At 36.7% G+C, this 21,209-nt stretch overlaps 1 protein-coding gene across 1 annotated transcript in view; it reads right to left on the bottom strand.

Annotated features, from left to right (window-relative positions):
• Positions 1–20,484, bottom strand: part of parvaa (parvin, alpha a) — a 199,033-nt gene extending 178,549 nt beyond the window's left edge. Inside the window, exon 1 of the mRNA XM_028793917.2 lies at positions 20,095–20,484. Within this exon, the coding sequence (XP_028649750.1) occupies positions 20,095–20,425 (331 nt within the window). The 5' untranslated portion in view covers positions 20,426–20,484. The remainder of the gene's footprint in view (positions 1–20,094) is intronic.
• Between the last annotated feature and the right edge of the window lie 725 nt (positions 20,485–21,209).

Below are 21,209 nucleotides of genomic sequence, written 5' to 3'. Positions count from 1 at the left end.
TGGGGAAGGACAGAAACTGTTTTAAATTGAGCAGGCACAGCGTATAAAATAAGAGAGAAAGATAACTCCAGCAGAGGCAGAAATTAAGGTTATAAGACATTATCAGCCCTCCTTTGGTGCCATGGGGTTGCATTTCGTTGGGGAAAAATGGCAAGATAATATGGCTTGGACTTTTCAAGCTGAGACAGATAAAAGGTGCTTCAGCATCTGACATTACTAGCTCCTTTTGAAAATCATGTCTGTTTATCAAATGGTTAGTCCAAATACCAGGCTTCAACCACCCTGGGAATCCAAAATCTAAAGGCTCAGTCAAAAATATGTGAAGAATTAAATCCTCTGTACATCCAGAATTTGTTACTAATAGATCATAAAGGATAACAATGTTTAAGCACATTTCATCTCACTTGTTTTATTCCAAAAATTAAAAAAACAGAGAACATCACTTAGCAAAAACTGGTAATGCAGTGTTAAACGTTAACCTCAAAAATGAGAATAAAAAAAATCTTGCAACCAAATAATAAAGTATGTGCCCAAACAATTCAAAATAAACATTATGGTAAACAGCAAACAATTAGTTCAATGAGAAAAAAGTGAGGAGAGCAATTTTTTTAAATCCCATAGGCATAGTAATTTTGTACTCAAGAAAGCTTCCATCTATTAAGGTAAAAGGTATTTAATTAATTTATATAAAGCTTTAACCAGACATAACATTTGTAGAATTAACTAACTGTATCTGGCGTGTTTTTAGTATGGTTTATGGTGTACTGTGGATTTTTTAAATGCCAGAGAGATGAGTGTTTATACTCATCCATCTATCTGACAATATTCTGAACCTTCACTTTCCATTACAGGGTCACACAGAGCATAAATCTATTCCTGCAAGATAAACAAGGAATGAACCCTGGACAAGATATCTTTTTATTACAGTGTGTACACATCTACACACACACACACACACACACAGAGTGTAGACAGACAGAAACACACACACACACACAGAGACACACACACACACACACACACACACACACACACACACACACACACACACACACACACACACAGAGTGTAGACACACACACATACACGCGCGCACCCACACAGACTAAGCCAATTTACAGTCTTTAGGATGAGAGCGAAAACCTGGAGCACCTGGCAAAACCCTACACAAACATAAAAAGAACACACACACTCCTGACCAAAAAATTAATAAAAATATCTCTACAACTGATAAAATACCCCATTCTATTGATGAATAACCTAGTCATTATTCAACCTGCTCGATCAACTTCAGGGACTTAGGGAACCACAGTCCATTCCAGGCAACACAGCATACAAGGCAGGAGGCAGCCCTGGTGGCGATTCAGCCAGGAGATAGTCACGTAAAAAACTACATGCACACATTCCAGGCCAATTAGAGTTGCCTAGCATACAGGATTTTGTGATTTGGGAGGAAATCACGATACCAGTAGAAGACCCACACAGACACAGGAAACACATGCATTATTTACACACATTCCCAGATCAGAATTTGAACCCAATACTCTGGAGTTGTCTGACATCACTTTATCACAGAGCTGCTCTTAAAAAGCTAATGTTTTGTGCAGTTGCATATACTGTATTGCTTTTGAAACAGCTGCATAATAATTGACCTGAGAAGTGGAAGAACAAGCACAAAGCATTAGAGGAGTATGTAAACCAGTTTACTGCTAAATAATGTTAAAATGAACGGTGGCAGAAGAGCTGGCATTATCCTTAATGGCATAAATGAAATTCAAATCATGTAATTAAAAGTCTGAATGGATGCTTCCGATTTCTATGGAAAACAGCAGCTGTTCTTCCAGCACATTAAAGAAGACTATTACACTGTATTTAAATGTAAAAATGTTTCTGTATGATCCATTTTAATTTTCTGTTGACTTGACACAACAAATGTATTACTATGTCAATGTTTTAAAATGTTGCGGTATCTTTGAACCATACCATTTGGTCTAAAGTGTTTTCTTACACTACAGCATTTGTTCAAAATCATAGGCTGTGGTTTACCATTGTTTGCCAGGCAGTTACTTCAACATTCATTGTAGGATAAATACAGTATAGATATGCATGACTCTGAAACAAAGAAGAAGCAAAAAAGGGCAAGTTACCTGTTATGTTGGAGATGCTTTTGACTTCTAAAAGACAGCTGAATTTGTCAGCGGCATACATTCTCTTAAAATGTTTCCATTGAAAAAAAAAATAGATGTTTTTTTGATAAACAATTGTTTCTTTTGCTTTGTGTTTTCACCTTTGCCATGATTTTAGGAAGTCACAATTTTAAACAAATAAGCCACATTGAAGTGGAGATATTAGCGAAGTGGTTAGCATTGCTGTGTCACAGGTCAAAAGACATTGGTTCAGCCTTTGACCAGGTTACTACCAGTATAATGTTTGTACATTTTTCCAATATGGGTTCTCTCCAGTCATTCCAAACTAGGGATGGGCAATTTGGACTTAAATTGATATTGCAATTATTTGGCCTAAAATTCATTATTTCTCGATATACTCTTAAAATTCCTTGAATATTAAAGATCAGCACCATATAGACACATTGTCTATACAGATATTTTTATCACAATAGGAGACATTATCAAAGGAAACATTTTTGTTTTTTCAACCTATCCTCTCAAATGACATTTTTTTTTCCCCAAATATTTTTACTTCATATCTCCTCTACTTATATCTGAGTTTCCACTATATGTATTGTGATCAACATCTTGAATGCCTTGTTGGAATCGGTGTCTGACGGTCAGTAAAAATTGCACACTCTCTCTCTCTCTCTGTTTGACATTTTTATAGAAGAAAAGAGAAAGCTCTTGATTCATAAACGTTTTAACCACAGATCATAATATGTGTACAAATGTACTATATATTAAACACATATTGTTTTTGATTTACATCGTTTGTAATGGATCCAAATTATGTATTTGCATGCACATGCTTTTTCTTGTTTGTAACATTCAATATGATGTATGCAGGTGTTCATTTTATAACATTTATCAGCATAAGTAGTCCTGGATTTACAGTTAGGCAACTCGTATTTTGTATCCAGGGTTCTAAACTTCTTCTTGAATATTTTGTTTCTCTGCTGTATAGCTAGGTAGTTTACATGGTTGGGACAGGAGAAAAATCTACAAGGGGATGCTTGAAAATCTGATTAGGGTGGTGATATTTCAGAGGACGCAGAGCCATTGCAACTACCCACTGATATACTGTTACTTCCAATCCCCATTGAACACAGAAGTAGCATCTCCCTATTAAAATTTAGTATTATAAAAATCATCCATCCTCTTCCGCTTATCCAAGGTCCGGTCGCGGGGGCAGCAGCTTGAGCAGAGATACCCAGACTTCCCTCTCCCCAGCCACTTCTTCTAGCTCTTCCGGGAGAAACCCAAGGCGTTCCCAGGCCAGCCATGAGACATAGTCCCTCCAGCGTGTCCTGGGTCTTCCCCGGGGCCTCCTCCCAGTTGGACGTGCCCGGAACACCTCACCAGGGAGGCATCCTGATCAGATGCCCGAGCCACCTCATCTGACTCCTCTCGATACAGAGGAGCAGCGGCTCTACTCTGAGCCCCTCCCGGATGACTGAGCTTCTCACCCTATCTTTAAGGGAGAGCCCAGACACCCTGCGGAGGAAACTCATTTCAGCCACTTGTATTCGCGATCTCGTTCTTTCGGTCACTACCCATAGCTCATGACCATAGGTGAGGGTAGGAACATAGATCGACTGGTAAATTGAGAGCTTTGCCTTACGGCTCACTCCTTTTTTCACCACGACAGACCGATGCAGAACCCGCATCACTGCGGACGCCGCACCGATCCACCTGTCGATCACCCGCTCCATTCTTCCCTCACTCGTGAACAAGACCCCAAGATACTTGAACTCCTCCACTTGAGGCAGGATCTCGCTCCCAACCCTGAGAGGGCACTCCACCCTTGATCATGAAGATTTTTATTTCATTAATTGATGTTTTATTATACTATTACTAATGTCTGAGTACAAAGTAATATGGTTAGATATTTGACTTCATGAAATATCCCTAACAGACTCACCAGCACAATAGATTTATAAATGTTAATTCAAAATGAATGTGCTATACATTGAATATCCAATTGTTGTAAATAGTAAACTCAATTCACTTACTAAACCAAAAAATACTAGCTCATAATGAAAACAAAAATGACCAGTAATGAAGTTTACCCTACAAACTGACACACAAACATTGAATAATTCACACAAAAGAAAACTACAAAGGCTGCAGATTTTATTGAACACAAAAAGGACAGTGTGTGAAAAGGATTGATGAATGATTTCACTTATGTTGTGATGTGAATTAGTGATTAATGTAGTTATCTGCCCACTGACAAACCAACAACTCTGGAACTAAGAGGCAACAAGATAACAGTGCTTGATAACCAAATATATTCTCCAAAACCCCGAATTTCTTTTTTGGGGATATAAAAATGCTCTAATTAGATTAAAAAATTACTGGACTAGGAAAAATAAAAGAACAAGTTCAATGAGTGAGTGGAGCACTTAATTGGCCCTGTATGAGTGATCCTGTGAATGGTTGGTTTTTGCCTTGTACGTAATGCTGATAAGATGAAAGTACAAGAACCCTGTAATGTGAATGTTGAGCCAATAAAGCAACAACATATAAGAATTATCTACTTTCTATATATTAAATCCTAAGCCTAAAAGTGCAACGATTTTATGTGACTTTTTTGTCACGCTTTAAATCGGGCTTATTTTAAAACCTACTGTACATATATATGTTTGGTATCATTCTTTTCAGAATTTATCGAACTTTAATGTGATGTTGTTAGATTTTCAAATTATAAATTAAAAAATATCAAGAACTCATGTCCTGCGAGATGAGACTTAACCATGCCTGGGGCCAGAAAGAAAAGACAAAAAATAGATGACAAAGACAGCTGCTGTACAGGCTTTCAAATGTTTGAAGCGCCGCAGCTGATCGAGCAAATTATTTAAGATTTACCAGCATGTAAAAATGATTTATTTATTTAAGAACAAGCAAAACACAAAACCACACACAATATATTTAGAAAGAAAACATAAAAAAGAAGAATACGAATAGAACTTCCTCCCTTGATTACTGGTACAATCTTTACTTTCGTTTAACTCATTACTACCTCTGTGTGTTGTGGGGGGTCGGAATATAAAAAAAAACACAAAGAAAGAAAGAAGATCGAAGGTCATTTAGCAAAGCCATATTCATTTGTTCACCTAGTATTTCCATTGCTTTGTCCTACCGGCAGTTTTTTCTGCTGTCAACATATGGCCTAAAATGGGAAAGACCCCATACGTAAAAACTACTCTAGTTTTATACCTTTAGAATAATGATGTCCCATTATCCCTCTGTCCTGAATCTGTTGTTCCCAAACTGCATGCTATTAGTCATTATGTGGCCTGGCCCTTACATTACATCATATACACACATAAAACATTACATTACAAACATACATAAAATATATTTCAAGAATTTGAAGGCACTAACCTCATCCAATTTTTCAAATCATACAGATCTGCTCACTAACCTGTCAAACTATTTATAATGTACATTCACACAGATTTACACTGTGCCATTCAAAACCATGTGGATGATGACAAAAGAAAGGTGAAGGGTTTGTCAGCTGGCACTGGATGTCCAATAGACAGTTAAGCGACTAGACAAGACATTATATGCAAAATAAAAACAAGTACAAATAATCTTCTCCATGAGCAATTGAGTGTCAGATATGTAACAGTAAAGACACACAGAATTCATTTTACCATTGTTAAATTTCAGTAAATCATTTACTTTACATTTAATGATCCTTTCAATACAACAGAAGCTTTTCATTAAATAAGACAGCAAATTCATTCATATTCTCTCACTGGAACTAGGTGAATCCATGGAAACTCTTTAAATATGAGCCTTATTGACCTTATCAGTTCAACACACAAATACACAACAATGTCAGTTCATACAGTACAAATATTCACAAAGTAACAAACTCAGAAAGGCTTACTGGGTGAGACAGGAATCACTGTTGTTCATAACTAATAAAGGATTTTCCACAAGCTAAGGAAACGAAAAATGAAATGTAAAGTGTTTGTCATTTTAGCTTAGCAAATATTAACTCCACTGGGTGTTGATTTTCATCAAAATCCATTTTCCAAACTCTCACATCCTGATAACAGCGATTATTTAGTCCCAAAACACAGACAAAAGACAAGAATGGGCTGAATAAGAGTTAAACTGGCTGGTAAAAATGACAGCTGAAGGGGCTGTTACTGTTCAGAAAGTACCCAATCAACCAAAGCGGAGGAATAAAAATAACTGGAAGCATAGAGGTAAAAATGCTTCTAGAACACTTTTCTCTTGACTAGTGATTATACACTAGGGAAGTAAATTTCCATCCATTCAATTTCACTACTAAAACACTGGCAAATGGAAACAATGGAAATTTACCTGTTAATCACCAAGTACACAAAAAGAACACAGCCACATATAAACTTACTTTGGTATAATTTAACAATGCCAAACAACCAGTGATCTTGTTCCTGGATGACGAATTCCATAGTGACATTCAAAATGCATTAGGTTAATTGGAAATTCTAAATTGTCCCATTGTACAGTATATGTATTTATAGTTTGGTTCAGGATTGAAAAGGAGTCTCATTTAGGACTACACTCAATGCATCTAAATCCAACAACCCTTAATTGGATTAAGTGGGTTTTACAATGTTATTTTATGTACATTCGACTAAATGTGAAAATGACCACATTAAAACAGTAATAACTGTTGCTCTACTCCTGATCTCACTGATGCATTTTAGATAAGAGGCAGAAAGTCACCTAACCAACAGCAGTCATTTCAGATTCATTGATAGTTGTGTTATTGACACTTTTTGATATTGCAGTGTTCAGATGTACAAAGCTGATAAGAAGACTAACCACACAAACTCAAGGCTGTAATTGCTGTCAAAGGTGCATCTTATAAATACTTTTGCAACTGATTATTTTGTTTCTATATTTGTAATTAACTTAGATCACTTTGCAGCGGTTTGTTTTCACTTTATAATTAATGCGTTTTTGTCTGCAGATTAGTGTCTAAATAGCCATATTGAGTCCCCTGTGATTCAGTGTTGTTTGACAATAAAATGTGAAAATTCCCAGGGGTGAATACTTTTTAGAGGCATTACATTTCAATACACAGGTCCTGAAAATTATAGGCCAATATCAAATTATTATTTCCTTCTACAGCCTCACTTAACAGTCTTGTCTTAAAACACAATTTTTTGTTTGATTTTTGCAACTGTTAACACTCTACAACAGTAGAATGTGTGTAAATAAACATTCTTAAAATAAGTAAGAGGTAAGTACCTTGTGTTTCCCAAAACCTTATTAGCATCTTGTGGAATGGCTAGAACACTACAGGTCTGGTTCCCAAATTTCTTCTTGAGGCACGTCAGTCATTCCATGTATTTATGAAATGTAGGCTACTCCCAAACCATAACTTATTTGAATTAACAAGTTGGTAATTTTCTGAACCAGGTGTGCTCCTGGTGCAATTTAACAAATAAATTGGTGTTTTGGATTGTAATCACAAACACTAGGGCGCCATGAGGAGAGGTTTAGAAATGGCTTAGGTTCAGGGATGAATGACAGGAATATAATCATATCTTTTATCAAATTTAACAGAACCGATACTGTACAAATGCTTACCGGGTACAGCAAATTCAGCCTCAACACCACCCAGTTATTTCCTTTTTTCCGTCCTGTCTTGGTATGTAAAACATGAGACATCAGACAAATTAATCTGTGTGTTGTTTGCTAGATCCAGAATGTCCACGTTACTTATTCCTCAGTGCTATACTACATGCATTGTACTTCCAGCTGGGTGCTCACTGCTTCACAACTCTCATACACACAAAGCCAGCCCCTGTGACTTAAGATATCATCAGACCTGTTTAAAAATGTCAGGGACGAGCTCAAACCATAGAGATAACACAGAGAGATAATACATTTACTACTTATAACACTGGTCTACAAAAAAATATTTTTTGCTTGCTTCTGGCAACTTCAGAGCATCTCTTTATTAAGTTTTTTACACTGATTTCATTTATGAAATCGGAATTAAGCTAGCATGTCAGGTTTTTGAAATACACATCATTGACATTTTGACACTTTTGAATATCAATATAATATATCAACACGATATCTGGAGTTTGGACTCTGTCCCACCAAAATTGTTTTGATGTGTTTATTCTGAAAACAAACCAGAAGACGATACCAGAGACATGTTAAAGCATATTTATATCAATTTAGCTCAATATAAAAGTGAGGTTAGCGTGCCCAAAAATGTTGGAGGCACTCGCTTTTGCGCTTGCACAAGAACCAACAGTAGTCGCCCATCATGCTCGGAGTGAATTTTTCCTGATATCAGTTTTCCATCACCTTTGTATCTTGATGAAATCTTTCCCCATGCTCATCTCTGACATCGCTTAGATTTGGTGGAAAAAAGTCAAGACGAGAATGTAAACGATGCATCTTCAGTGACATTCTGGCTCCCGTAAGCTAAAATACTTTCAGCATATTCTCCACAAGCTCAGTATAATTCTCTGCTCTGTGGCTGTTAAGAAAATTATGGACAACCTGCACGAATGAGGCTGCTGATTCCGTTGGCTTCAGTTTCCTTTTGAACTCCTCGTCAAGCATCAGTTCACGGATTTCAGGGCCAACAAAAACACCTTCTTTAATTTCGACTTCACTTTTCTCGAGACTAAACTTATTTCTTAAATGCTTAAACGCATCGCCTTTACTGTCCAGTCACCCTAGTTGTCCAAGACGTGGAACATCATAACTAAAAAATGGGACGTGTTGGACGAAAACGGTTTTCAGATTTGGAGTCAGCAAGTGAAATTTGTTAAAGTACAGGTGAAAGAATACCAGTATCAAAGTGCTTGTTGACCAGTGTAATATATGGTAAACTTATATTACTGCAATATTTGCATGTAAATGTATTTGCACTGATACATTCTCATTGTTACATACCTTGATAATTTGAGCTACTGCTTATGTGAATTATTTAATTGAAAACTTCAGTTTTTGCTAAGGAAATTTCATATGTACAGAAATGTAATATACAGCATGTGTGTTCTATTTGTTGATAATAAATCATATAAAAATATCTTGTTTATTTAGTCTGTAGTATTAAGATAGATACTCTTATAGCAATATGAAGGTCTATACCATGATAACTATAGAGATCAATACAGAAAACAATTATTGTGATATTATTTTAGGCCATATGACCTAGCTCCTGATATCTACATATATTCATATATCTGCATATATCCATCTTCTGTTATCCTAATGTTATAAAATTAAATTATATTATTTTCTTTATTTCAACAAGAACATTTTGGTTATTTGTGAAATTACGTCTATTCCATGTCAAACCACAACAGGAAAGTGAAAGTGGTAACGTAGACTTTACCGATTTAGGAACATTGTTCTTAAATTGTACAGATCTCTTTATACTTCAGGTGTTCTAGCTGGAAAGTGAAACAGAGATCCCATACTCAACCTAAATTTAACTTGGCGTCCCTTGAGAAGCATCTTGTTGATTGTTTGAATTAATTAGCAGTATTGCCAAAGGTAAAACTGATAATTAATTAACTGAGTGATCATACACAACACACTATTGCCCCAACTCACTAAGAATATCTAAAAAGTAAGTAAAATGGCCTTAGAAACCATTTTTGCAGAAAAGCAACAAGCACAAGAAAATGAAGTACTGCTCAGATTAAATAAGCTGAAATCGAACAAATCACCAGGACCAGATAATATTTATCCTCATGTTCTTAAGGAGGCTAGTGAGTACATATATAAACCCTTGACGCATATTTTTAGGAAGTTACTGCGCACTGGAGAGATTCCGAAGGACTGGAAAATGGCAAATATCATCCCATTATATAAAAAGGGTGACAGGGCAGATCCAAGCAACTATAGGCCAGTAAGCTTAACATGCATCACAGGAAAACTAATGGAAGGAATTATTAAGGATAAGATCGAGCAACACCTGGCAAGGACAGGAGTTATTCTAAGCAGTCAGCATGGGTTCAGAAAAGGGAGGTTGTGTTTTACTAACATGCTGGAATTCTATGAGGAGGCAACAAAAGGATACGATCACAGTGGAGCTTATGATATTATTTATCTGGACTTTCAGAAAGCATTTGATAAGGTGCCACATGAGAGGTTGGGCATCAAATTAAAAGAGGTGGGAGTTCAGGGTGATGTTTGTAGATGGGTGCAGAATTGGCTCAGACACAGGAAGCAGAGGGTGATGGTGCGAGGAACCTCATCAGAACTGGCCGATGTTAAGAGTGGTGTTCCACAGGGGTCAGTGCTAGGGCCGCTGCTATTTTTAATATATATAAATGATTTAGATAGTAATATAAGTAACAAGCTGGTTAAGTTTGCAGATGATACCAAGATAGGTGGATTAGCAGATAATTTGGAATCCGTTATATCATTACAGAAGAACTTGGATAGCATACAGACTTGGGCAGATTTGTGGCAGATGAAATTTAATGTCAGTAAATGTAAAGTATTGCACATTGGAAGTAAAAATGTTAGGTTTGAATACACAATGGGCGGTCGGAAAATCAAGAGTACACCTTATGAGAAGGATTTAGGAGTCATAGTGGACTCTAAGCTATCGACTTCCCAACAGTGTTCAGAAGCCATTAAGAAGGCTAACAGAATGTTAGGATATATAGCACGATGTGTGCAGTACAAGTCCAAGGAGGTTATGCTCAACCTTTATAATGCACTGGTGAGGCCTCATCTTGAGTACTGTGTGCAGTTTTGGTCTCCAGGCTACAAAAAGGACATAGCAACGCTAGAAAAGGTCCAGAGAAGAGCGACTAGGCTGATTCCAGGGCTACAGGGGTTGAATTATGAGGAAAGATTAAAAGAGCTGAGCCTTTACAGTTTAAGCAAAAGAAGATTAAGAGGTGACATGATTGAAGTGTTTAAAATTATGAAGGGAATTAGTGCAGTGGATCGAGACTGTCATTTTAAAATGAGTTCATCAAGAACACGGGGACACAGTTGGAAACTTGTTAAGGGTAAATTTCGCACAAACATTAGGAAGTTTTTCTTTACACAAAGAACGATAGAAACTTGGAATAAGCTACCAAGTAGTGTGGTAGACAGTAAGACGTTAGGATCTTTCAAAACTCGACTTGATGTTTTCTTGGAAGAAATAAGAGGATAGTACTGGCGAGCTTTGTTGGGCTGAATGGCCTGTTCTCGTCTAGAGTGTTCTAATGTTCTAATGAAGTACATGAAAGTAGGGAACAACAACCAAAACCAGAATGTCGTACAGAGTGAGGAGGAGATCGAATTAGGGAGTCTTGATTCACAAAGATGCCACTATGTAAAAAAAACATAAAAGTGCGAATGACAGTGCTTCTTGGGAGTTGATGAATTTGTGTGAGCTTGTAGATGGTTGTTAACATGATTCGGACATATCCTGATAAGAAACTGATGAAAGTAAGTAAGACGTTGACTGGTCAACATTATTATAAATACAGTATGTACTGAAAATAACATCTAAAAGATAATACAAAGTGCTCTATAGGGCCTAACCACAACTTCCCCAATTTATGTAATAATATATTAATGTAATCTGTAAAATTTCTTGAATGAGTACACTTTTTTTAAAGCAAGAAAATAAGCACTTTTCTTAAAAATAACAAAAAACACATTGCCTCATTAAACTCCAACTAATGGTAAGAGGTGTAATTTCAATTCTAAGTTGGTCTCAATCAGAATTCAAGATATTATGTTATTTGAAAACATTATTATCTAAAGACATGCAGAAAAGTATAAGAATTTAAACTGCATTAAAAAAAATTAAGTTCAGGAATAAAATAATAATAGGCTGCAAACAGGATTCATTTTACTGTGTCATGCGTGTGAATATAGAGATCACCTCGGAATAATACCACTCCATGGCAGGAGGGAGCACCGACACCAGCAATACTGTACCTCCTGTTTCCTATACAGCACCAAGCTGTCCCTACATGATGCTGTCTACCCCCACCCTTTTCAGACCTGGACTTATATAAATGGATGGCCTAACTGAGAAGGGTATCTTTTGGACCAAGACAGCTGACAAAAAAAGAGTTCTGATGTGAACAAACAGAAGTGCATCAATACTTGTTCATGTTAATTAATGCTTTCTCCTTTTGCCAAACATCTATTAAACTGGGTTACTTCTGGCTTGGCACCCCAACAATTGTACCCATGTCCAGCAATTCTTAACCAAACATCCATACCTCATGTGCCAGTGGCTGTGAAAATTACAGTGCACAAATTACTTGACTAAGAAGCAAGTTCAGCACCAGGACAAATTTAGTAGGGGCCAACTGGATTTTCACAGAGTGCCCTACACATAACTACAATACAAATGAAGTCCACGTTATTTTAGATTTACAACAAATATGTCAGAGAATGCATATGATTCTGTTTCCAATTTACATAAAGCAGAACTTTATCCTACACAACAATTCAAGGTTGCAGTGTAACCAGCCAAAGGTAAATTATACTGATCAAACACAAGTAAGGTGACACCAGTAGTTTTTAAATATTCAAGTGCTTTTCCAATATTTGTTATATGTTCATCTGTAATTTTATTCACTCATTTCAATGAGTTCCTAATTGGCACAATCACTGCGAAATATCTTCCCACGTTACATTTTCACCAGCCTTCTCTGGTTCTGATTTTTGATGTTTTTGGATGAAACATCCACAAATATTGTGATACTGAAGCAGTTCTTGCAGTGAGAAAGTCTTGATGGGTTAACACTAGTTTCTTTATAATCCTTTAAACATTTCACTTTCTTGTAAAAAAAAGGTTAGGCCACTTCTTACGTTATACAGTACATGTTTAACACTGTCTAATAGTTTTGAATCAGTGTTTTTAAATATTTGGCATAAGTGTATTTCATGTCAGTTGTGCTGTACAGTATTTATTTATTTTTTTTATAATTGTGGTAATACAGATGGCGTTCTCCTCTTGATCTTTAAAACCTTCAAAGCTTTAAACTTATGCTTAAGTGTAATGTTTACCTAGCATTGTGACAACAAAATGTAAGTTATTTTATGACATATTACTTTTCTTTTTTCTAATGTCTGCTTAGTCAGTCATTAAATTTAAATGATATATTTTTATTCAAAATGCCTTTTTAATAATTTGATTTACAGAGGTGTTTCAGCAGATGTCCCTTGCTCTAGGCCAGTTATTCATAAAGTGTACTCCACAAATGTCAGTGAAGTGTTTCACAAGTTAGCAGTCATTCTGTCTGAGCACAGCAATGTTATGTTACTTATTTATAACAATCAGAATGCCCAGTTCTTGACTCTGCTATGCTACCACTGCACCACCATGCTTTATGGTTATGTTAATCCAAGTATGAATAATTCTGTCATGTTTATGTTTTCTTTCTACTCTTTTGTTATTTATTTGTAGAGAATTAAAATTTTATTATTTAGTTTTTTTTCCCCTCTGTATTAGCTCTGTAGCATTAACCTTTATTAATGTTACATTATTTTATTTATATGGTGTTGTCTGGTTGTCACGTTTTGTGACATGGCTGCCATTGCATATAAATTTGGCAGTGCTGGAGGACCATGGAGTTATCGCTTATTAGATAAACAAAAGTCTTCCTCAGCCTTGCATTGTGTGGAAGACTTTTCAAACAAGTACAGAAGTTCTTTTCAGTCATTTTCCTGACTACTCCTTTAGCTCTTCCCTTTAACGTGGTGATCGGTTATTTTTGGTTTTCCAGTATTCATCTTTGCTAGTCCAACCACACTTTTGGCTTCTTTCATCTCCTAGCCCTTTCTAATTTCTCTCGAAAGTGCACAGAACAGTCAGCAATAATAGGCTACAAGAAACTGGTTTATTAAAAAAATAAATAAATAATACTTTTTCATTAACTCTGATTTTAATTTTATTTCAGTTACTTTTCAAGTAGGCAGTGTTAATTTCAGTTTAGTTTTTGTCTTTCATTAAGCTTTTAATTTAATTTCTAATTGGATAACTGAAATAGTGTTTCAATAATTTTAATTATAGTTTTCATTAATGATATTAACGTTAAAATGGACTGTCTTCAAGATCTCAGTTGAGGAAGCAGCTGTAATGAGATTTAACTAAAAGATTTCTACCTAGTATGCATAGAAGATTATTCATGCTAAAATCAAATACTATCTAATATGTTAACTACATTACAATGCAAAGCATATGCACGTGGTGCATTTAATTTTGGCACAATTTTATTGTGTCTTAATTTAAAACCTATCAAGCAAATGATTGATTGCTTTTCACTATTGCTTTTTTTGCAGGTTTAAAATACAATACAAAAGTGATTTGTGTTTTAGGTCACACCCATAGATCACGTATCATAACTAAAAGTAAAGCAAACATATTGCATCTTGCTTAGCGGCTGCTCCAAGTGCATTACATTTCGATGCCACAACATGTTTTAATCATGAAATTCAATGACCAATCAGTGTCAAAAGGTGTAGAAAGGAGCAGCAACAGTTTGGGGAACAGGGAGTTCATAAGACCACTATGGTCCATGGTTTCATTGAACAGGTTGAAGGTGGTAATGAAAATGATGATTTCATTCTTTCACATATCAAAAAAAGGGAAAAAAATCTAATATCTGATTATCACAGAGAGTATAAATAAAAAGCTAGAAAAAAAGCTTGGTGACACTAACAAATGTTTCACTACATTTTAGTTAAAAATGTTAACAAATCCATGCCACAAAAATTAATCCCACTGTTTAACATAAAGTTAATTTTTTCAGCCAAATCTAAAACATACTTTTTTTTCCATTTTAATCACACCACAGTCCACACTGACGAAACCAATACTCGCCTCAAGAACACAAAAATGCTTAGAAGTGAAACACCTCTTACAACAACTCTTGATGCCCACTGCACTATTTTTTAACACTGATTGTTCATCTTGTTACTTTCAGCTTTGGTATTATTAACGTGTGGTCTTCAATCAAAATGTAATTTACTCAGAACTGCTGCTTAGCGAAATGTAAAATGTTTGCTTTGCCTTCAGTTATGACGCATGGTCTATGGACAGGGGTTAAACTGTTTTTGTATAGCATTTTAAATAGACAAAAATTGCGTGATGTAATTTTTAATTATCATACGATAAAATTGTGTCAAAAATCATGTTACCGTGTGCATATGCACTGCACTTCAATGTAGTTAACACATTGGATGACATTTAATTTTGATATCAATAATCTTCGATTGATACGTCTCATGGCAGCAACCCTACAACACTAGCGGCAAGAGTAGCTGTCAGCTTTAACAGAGGCCCATCATGCAGTACTTGCAGAAAACTCCAGATTTCACTAAGTGGTGCCAACATGCCAAAAAAGGTGACAGCTGCTACAGTGGCTGATTTGAAGGTGTATGGAGTGAAGCCACTGAGAATGACTTTCAGAAAACCTTAAAAGAAATATTGGCAAATCATTTGTTCGTTAAGAATGTGTAGGTGAGATGTCACCTGTCTGACCTCAACAGGCACTATCGACAGATGGAAGCAGTACTTTGAGAAACTCCTAAACCCAGCAAATAAACCCTTCTTTGAGGAAACTAAGGAGACAAAAGTATTGATTGTGGTTGGTGGCTGAGCTTACTACAATGAGTTAAAGGCCCAGTAGTGCCAAATTCATAGATGTGGATAAGATCTGCACATTAATGGTGAAAGCTGTGGATCTTGTAGGGGTGCTTCGACCAATGCACTTCTACAGAGTTGCCTTGGGACTGAAAGACCAGAGTGGTCACTATATTTTTAAAAAGGGAACATGATGGTGTGTTACAATTTCCAAGAAGTCACGTTCCTCAGCCTCCTTGGTCAGGCCTATGCCAGGGCACTGGAATGGAAACTCTGTTTAATAACTAAACTTCCACTTCTAACCGGTCTGTGAAACACCGCTCAAACTCTTTATTATTAAACAGACACTTGAGAGGTCACAGGAATTTGCCAATCCTGTCTACATGTACTTTGTTGACCTGGGAGCAGCTTTTCACCAAGTACTCTGCAGTATCTTGTGGATGGTGCTTTAAGAGTACTGGGTAATGGGGTCACTGCTGCATGCCGTTCAGCGCCTTTATTTGCACACCAAGAGATGTGTTTTCATATTTATTATTGAGTATAGAACATTCAATGCAGGCTTTGGATTCGGACGATCTTGCATCTTCTTTCCTTTTTTGTTTATAATTTTTTGGAAAGAATGTCAAGAACTGACAGAGACAAGGAGGACAGATGTTAGGAATCTAAATCAAGTCAAAGATTGCATTATCTCTGCAGTTTGCAGATGTTGTTGGCCTTGTGACCTTGTTGGATTATGATCTCTGGTGCATACTGCATTAATTTGCATCTGAGAGTAATTTAACTGAAATCAGATCTAGCACTTTTTAACCTGAGAACATGGCTCTTTCCTCGAAAAAAGTTTCATGTTTCCTGCACATAGGATGTACTGTAAGCTGCTGTGCTATGTTAAGGAGTTCAAGAACCTCAGTCTCTTGTTCATGAGTGAAGGTAGTGGGGAGGCTTAGACTTACTAATGAACTGGTGCAGTAAAAGTGGTTTTATGAAAGTTGTATTAGACTTTGGCTTAATGGTCCTTGGGCTGAAACACAGCTCTTTAGCTCCATAGTGTTATAAAACACATGATAAACCAAGATGGAACACCATCTTTATTAGTGGGAAATGCTCATGCACACACTCTCTTAGTGGGCCAGTTTTGAAATACCAAATAGTATGTAATTAATTACATTTGTTTATCACTCAACTTTATAGAAACTCAAGAAAATTAATATATTTAAACAGTTGAATTTTGATATAACGGAGAGTCTGTGTTCCGAGAGTAGGCTGGACAGTGGTGCAATGCTGAATGTTCATTAGCACTTACAAGTTAAGAAATTTTCCATAATCTGGACTCGCGACAACAATGACTCGATGAACCAAAAGTATAAGCAAAATGTTACAAAAAGTTTTCTATATTCAATGCACTTGTCTCTCGTACTTATTCTCTGTTAAACACTGCAAACAACATACAAAAATGCTAGTAATTCAAACAAAATCAATGTACATTAAACCAAGCCTCAAGAGAAACAGTTCAACTGGAAATACTGCAATGGTGAATAGCTTTAATATCTAGTTTTAGGATGTATTTTTTCTTCTATTTTCTTGCATTAAGGTTTAATGTCAAAAGCCAGTATTTTAAAGTGTGCTTGCTTCTTCAAGTTTTCGTCCTAATGGCCACGTTTGAGGGAGCATACCCTGACCTGGTTTGGAGCCTTGAATGTTGATTCCAGCCTTGCACCACACTCCCTACATGTGGATTTACAGAGTTTGAATGATAGCTGTTTGGACTGATGAATTAATTAAGCCACAAATTATCGCTGTCACAGTTCTTAATAACCATTACCACCATCATGAGAATGGCTATATTTGTTTCAAAGTAACCTACTCAAATTAAAATTTCAAACAGCAACTCCTCAGAGGTTTGTACAAGACAATACATGCACAAAATTATGCAATAATTTAAGAAACGTATCCACATGTTTAAACACTCTGTGAATAACACTAAACAACAAATGCAAGCACACCAATCATTTGATGTAGGTATCTATTGCAAAATTCCTTTCAAACATATTTCAAATCTTCTTTGTCTTGGATCAGGTCATTAAGATGCAACCTACTGCAACACTCCTATTGTATCAGGAATTCACTTTTCATCCCCATGTATGTAATGATACTGCACGCTCAATCATCTCACACCCTCTCAAGGGTTATTTTCCACCTTGCAAACCAGTGCCACCAGGACAGGCACCCACTGACCCTGAATTGTATGAACCAGTTAGAAAATTGATGGAAGTGCAATGAGCCACAGAAACGTTGTTCCTTTAACTAGATCATTTCCATTTTAAATCACTCTGACAATACTTTCAGATAGAAGCAAAGCAAGAATAAAGAGAACTACACATATATTCATTGGCAACACTGGAACAACTTGCAGAAACAACTTAAAGGTATTGAATATTAACATGGAGAAAAATAATAAACTGAAAAATCTAATTGACTGCATATTTTATTAGGTCTTTGTATAGTATTTTGTGAAGCCTCACTCACTGTGTTTACATACTTAGTACAACTTTATTTTATAGTATCTCTTTAAAAAGTTTGTTTCATCCTACAGCCCAAACACATGCTGTCAGGTTTACTTAAACCTCTAGCCGTCTAATATCTAAATGGTCCAAAAGAATTATGGTACCTTCTGTGTGGACTTTGTGCATTCTGCTTGCTTTTTTATTCTTTTTTATGTAGCAGCTCTGTTTTCCTTGCAACCCATTTTAAACCACAAGAACATTCACCTTATTTTTTTAATTTATTAAAAAATGTACAATGGCAAATTAATGCATACCATTATTGTGAATAAATCATTCTGACTTGACTGGTGACACTAAACTGGCCCAATTTGAAGGAATGTTTGAACTTTCCTGCATTTTTTGTTGCTGCCAAGGTAGGCTCCAGTTCACATAACCTGTACAGAAAATAGCTTCAAATATGGTAGGATGAATTTCTAAGGTTACACAATTTGGTTTATCGAGTTCAAGAGTTGTTGTTTCGGGCCTGTCATGTACAGAATGTTTTAAATTTGGCCTCTGACACCATAAAATAGATGAAAAACATTCAGATCCACAGTTTCAATATAAAAAAGACACTCCCTTTTTCATTCATAAAAAAATGCAAAAATCAATCATTATTTACATTTCTAAGGTAACCAGTTTTGTTAAAGAGGCAGACTTTAAAACTGGTTGAAGGTGAATGCCTGCCCTGAAGTAACTCAAGTGATGTTCCTGGATCAACTGAAATTCTGCAATATCTGATCATTTGTTGTGCCTACTTTGTAATAATAGACTTGGAAAACTGATGTACAGTATAATTTTCCTGTAGCGTCCATCACCATTAGTTTTTAATGAAGTAGTTTTTATTTTCCACAGAATTACTTGGAACACTCTGCAGTCTGTAAAGGTCTAGGAACTTAAGACTGTAATACTGGGTAAGAGGACAAAATGGTGTTTTAATAACATTTCATTACAAATACTTCTAACTATGAGGGTTTGTACTGCTTTCTCCAGCACTACAGAGTGTCTTTCATATTGTTCGCGTTAAAAGGGTCTCATTCAAACTCATTATAAAAATGATCAAAACGCAGAAAAGAAAACACACACAAAGCAGCTATGCGAGCTACGGCAAGCAAATTCAAAATAAAACTATACACGAATTTAAATAATTCCCTATTAAAGTTACGTTTTCATTAGAGATTAGTAATATCGTCCTCCGGCTACTGTATTAATAACACACGAGTCAGTGAGGTGCTTGGCGCGCATACAGGATCTGCAGAGTGTCACACAAGAAGTTCGTCTTCGGGCTATGAGTATTGAAATGTCCCGACAACTACCGCTGAATGAACTCTTTCTAAACATCAAAGGACTTTGTATGCATTAGCATGGCATGCGCGTTCACATTTTAACAATTCGCCACTGAAACTGGACAAATCTCTGCTTACCGTGCTTACACCCCCCCGAAAACTTTAACAAACCCACTAACTTTAGGGTCGTGACGTCATCCTTCAAACGAGGAAAAAAATTCCAAGATGTCTGGGAACCACCCTTGGTGTCAACGCACTAGAGCTAATCAGATAAATAAACCCAAACTTCACTGAAACTAGAATTTCAACAATTCCGTGTATTTCTTTGAGGGGTGAAATACTCTGCAGGCAAAAGAAACAACTAGATGCTCCAACGTAGACGCTACAAGGCAACCAGCTATGTCCTGCTGTGAAAAAGCAAAGCAAAGCAAAACCTGCGAAACGAGCGACTGCGCCCCAAAACCGTCTTAACGAGAGAAGCAAGGCTGACCGTACTGTACCTTCTTTTGCCCTTTTCCTTCTTGCCAGGGTTCCTCCAAGTTTACCAAGAAAGGAGTCATCCTTCTTTCTGGAAGGTGGTGATTTAGGGGTAGGAGACTTTGGGGTGGACGGGGATTTCTGGGGTGAAGATGCCATTTTTCTATCAAATGTGTTTTTTCCCCCTCCTTCTTTATAGCGGCGTTTCAAATGAAAAATAAATGCAAGGGTAAAAAAAAGTACACTAAAGTTTGTCTCTCGGCACGTCAGCCAGAGGCTGTTCCCCTCTCTGGACGGAAACGGAATTTCAAGCATTAGCGAAAGCTCAACCTTCTCAAAGAGCATTCTGCTCATTCCGCGCGTTTGGATGGATGAGCGGGAGCGCGGTCGCGTGCACGCGCGCAGCCCCGTAGCAGTTCCAGTTTGGCTGAAAACGTAGCGCGAGAAAACTTCTTCTGGGACCTCGGAAAGCTAGGTGTTTTTATGAACTTTTCCTTATTGTTTTGACGCCTATTTGCAATACGACAACTCCTGTCGCCCCATACTTATACGCCTAATGACGTTTGTTGTCGGTGTTGCCTCACACCTACTACCGAGACAAAGTTAACAACGTTCGGTGTATGTTTGGCATTCGCTAATCCAATCTCAGAAGGCCAAATAATGTCACGTTTTGTTGTTCTTTCACAGTTTGTTCAAGTACTACGTTATTTTGACTTGGGACACATGGTGCTCGAATGCCAAATACGAATATCGAACGCCAAGTGAACTTTACCTTGGCACGCCTACCTGCGCTTTTCCATAGGCGACAACCGGACGGATGGGTAATTGTGCGACGAAAGTGCTGACGCGAAAAACATCCTAGAATTCCCTGTTCTAGGCGGTTGTGTTAATTGCTACTGGCATTTATTTTCACATGCTAATACTGTACATTCAAACTGATTTTAATTACTTTAATGGGGTTAAATTACTTTTTTTTAGCCTGAATCCAGCATGTGTTTCATAATTAGGCTGACAGGCATCAGATTTATACAGGACGTTGGTCAAACTGCAGAGCACACATTCCCTTAAACTGTTGTTGAGTCACCGATTCAGCTAATGCTGGTATTTAGGTATTGGAAGAAGCTGCAGGACGCAAAAA

This window comes from Erpetoichthys calabaricus, chromosome 2 (genome assembly GCF_900747795.2).
Source record: "Erpetoichthys calabaricus chromosome 2, fErpCal1.3, whole genome shotgun sequence".
In the NCBI taxonomy this organism is placed as follows: domain Eukaryota; kingdom Metazoa; phylum Chordata; class Cladistia; order Polypteriformes; family Polypteridae; genus Erpetoichthys; species Erpetoichthys calabaricus.
This window is presented reverse-complemented; position numbering and strand designations above follow the sequence as displayed.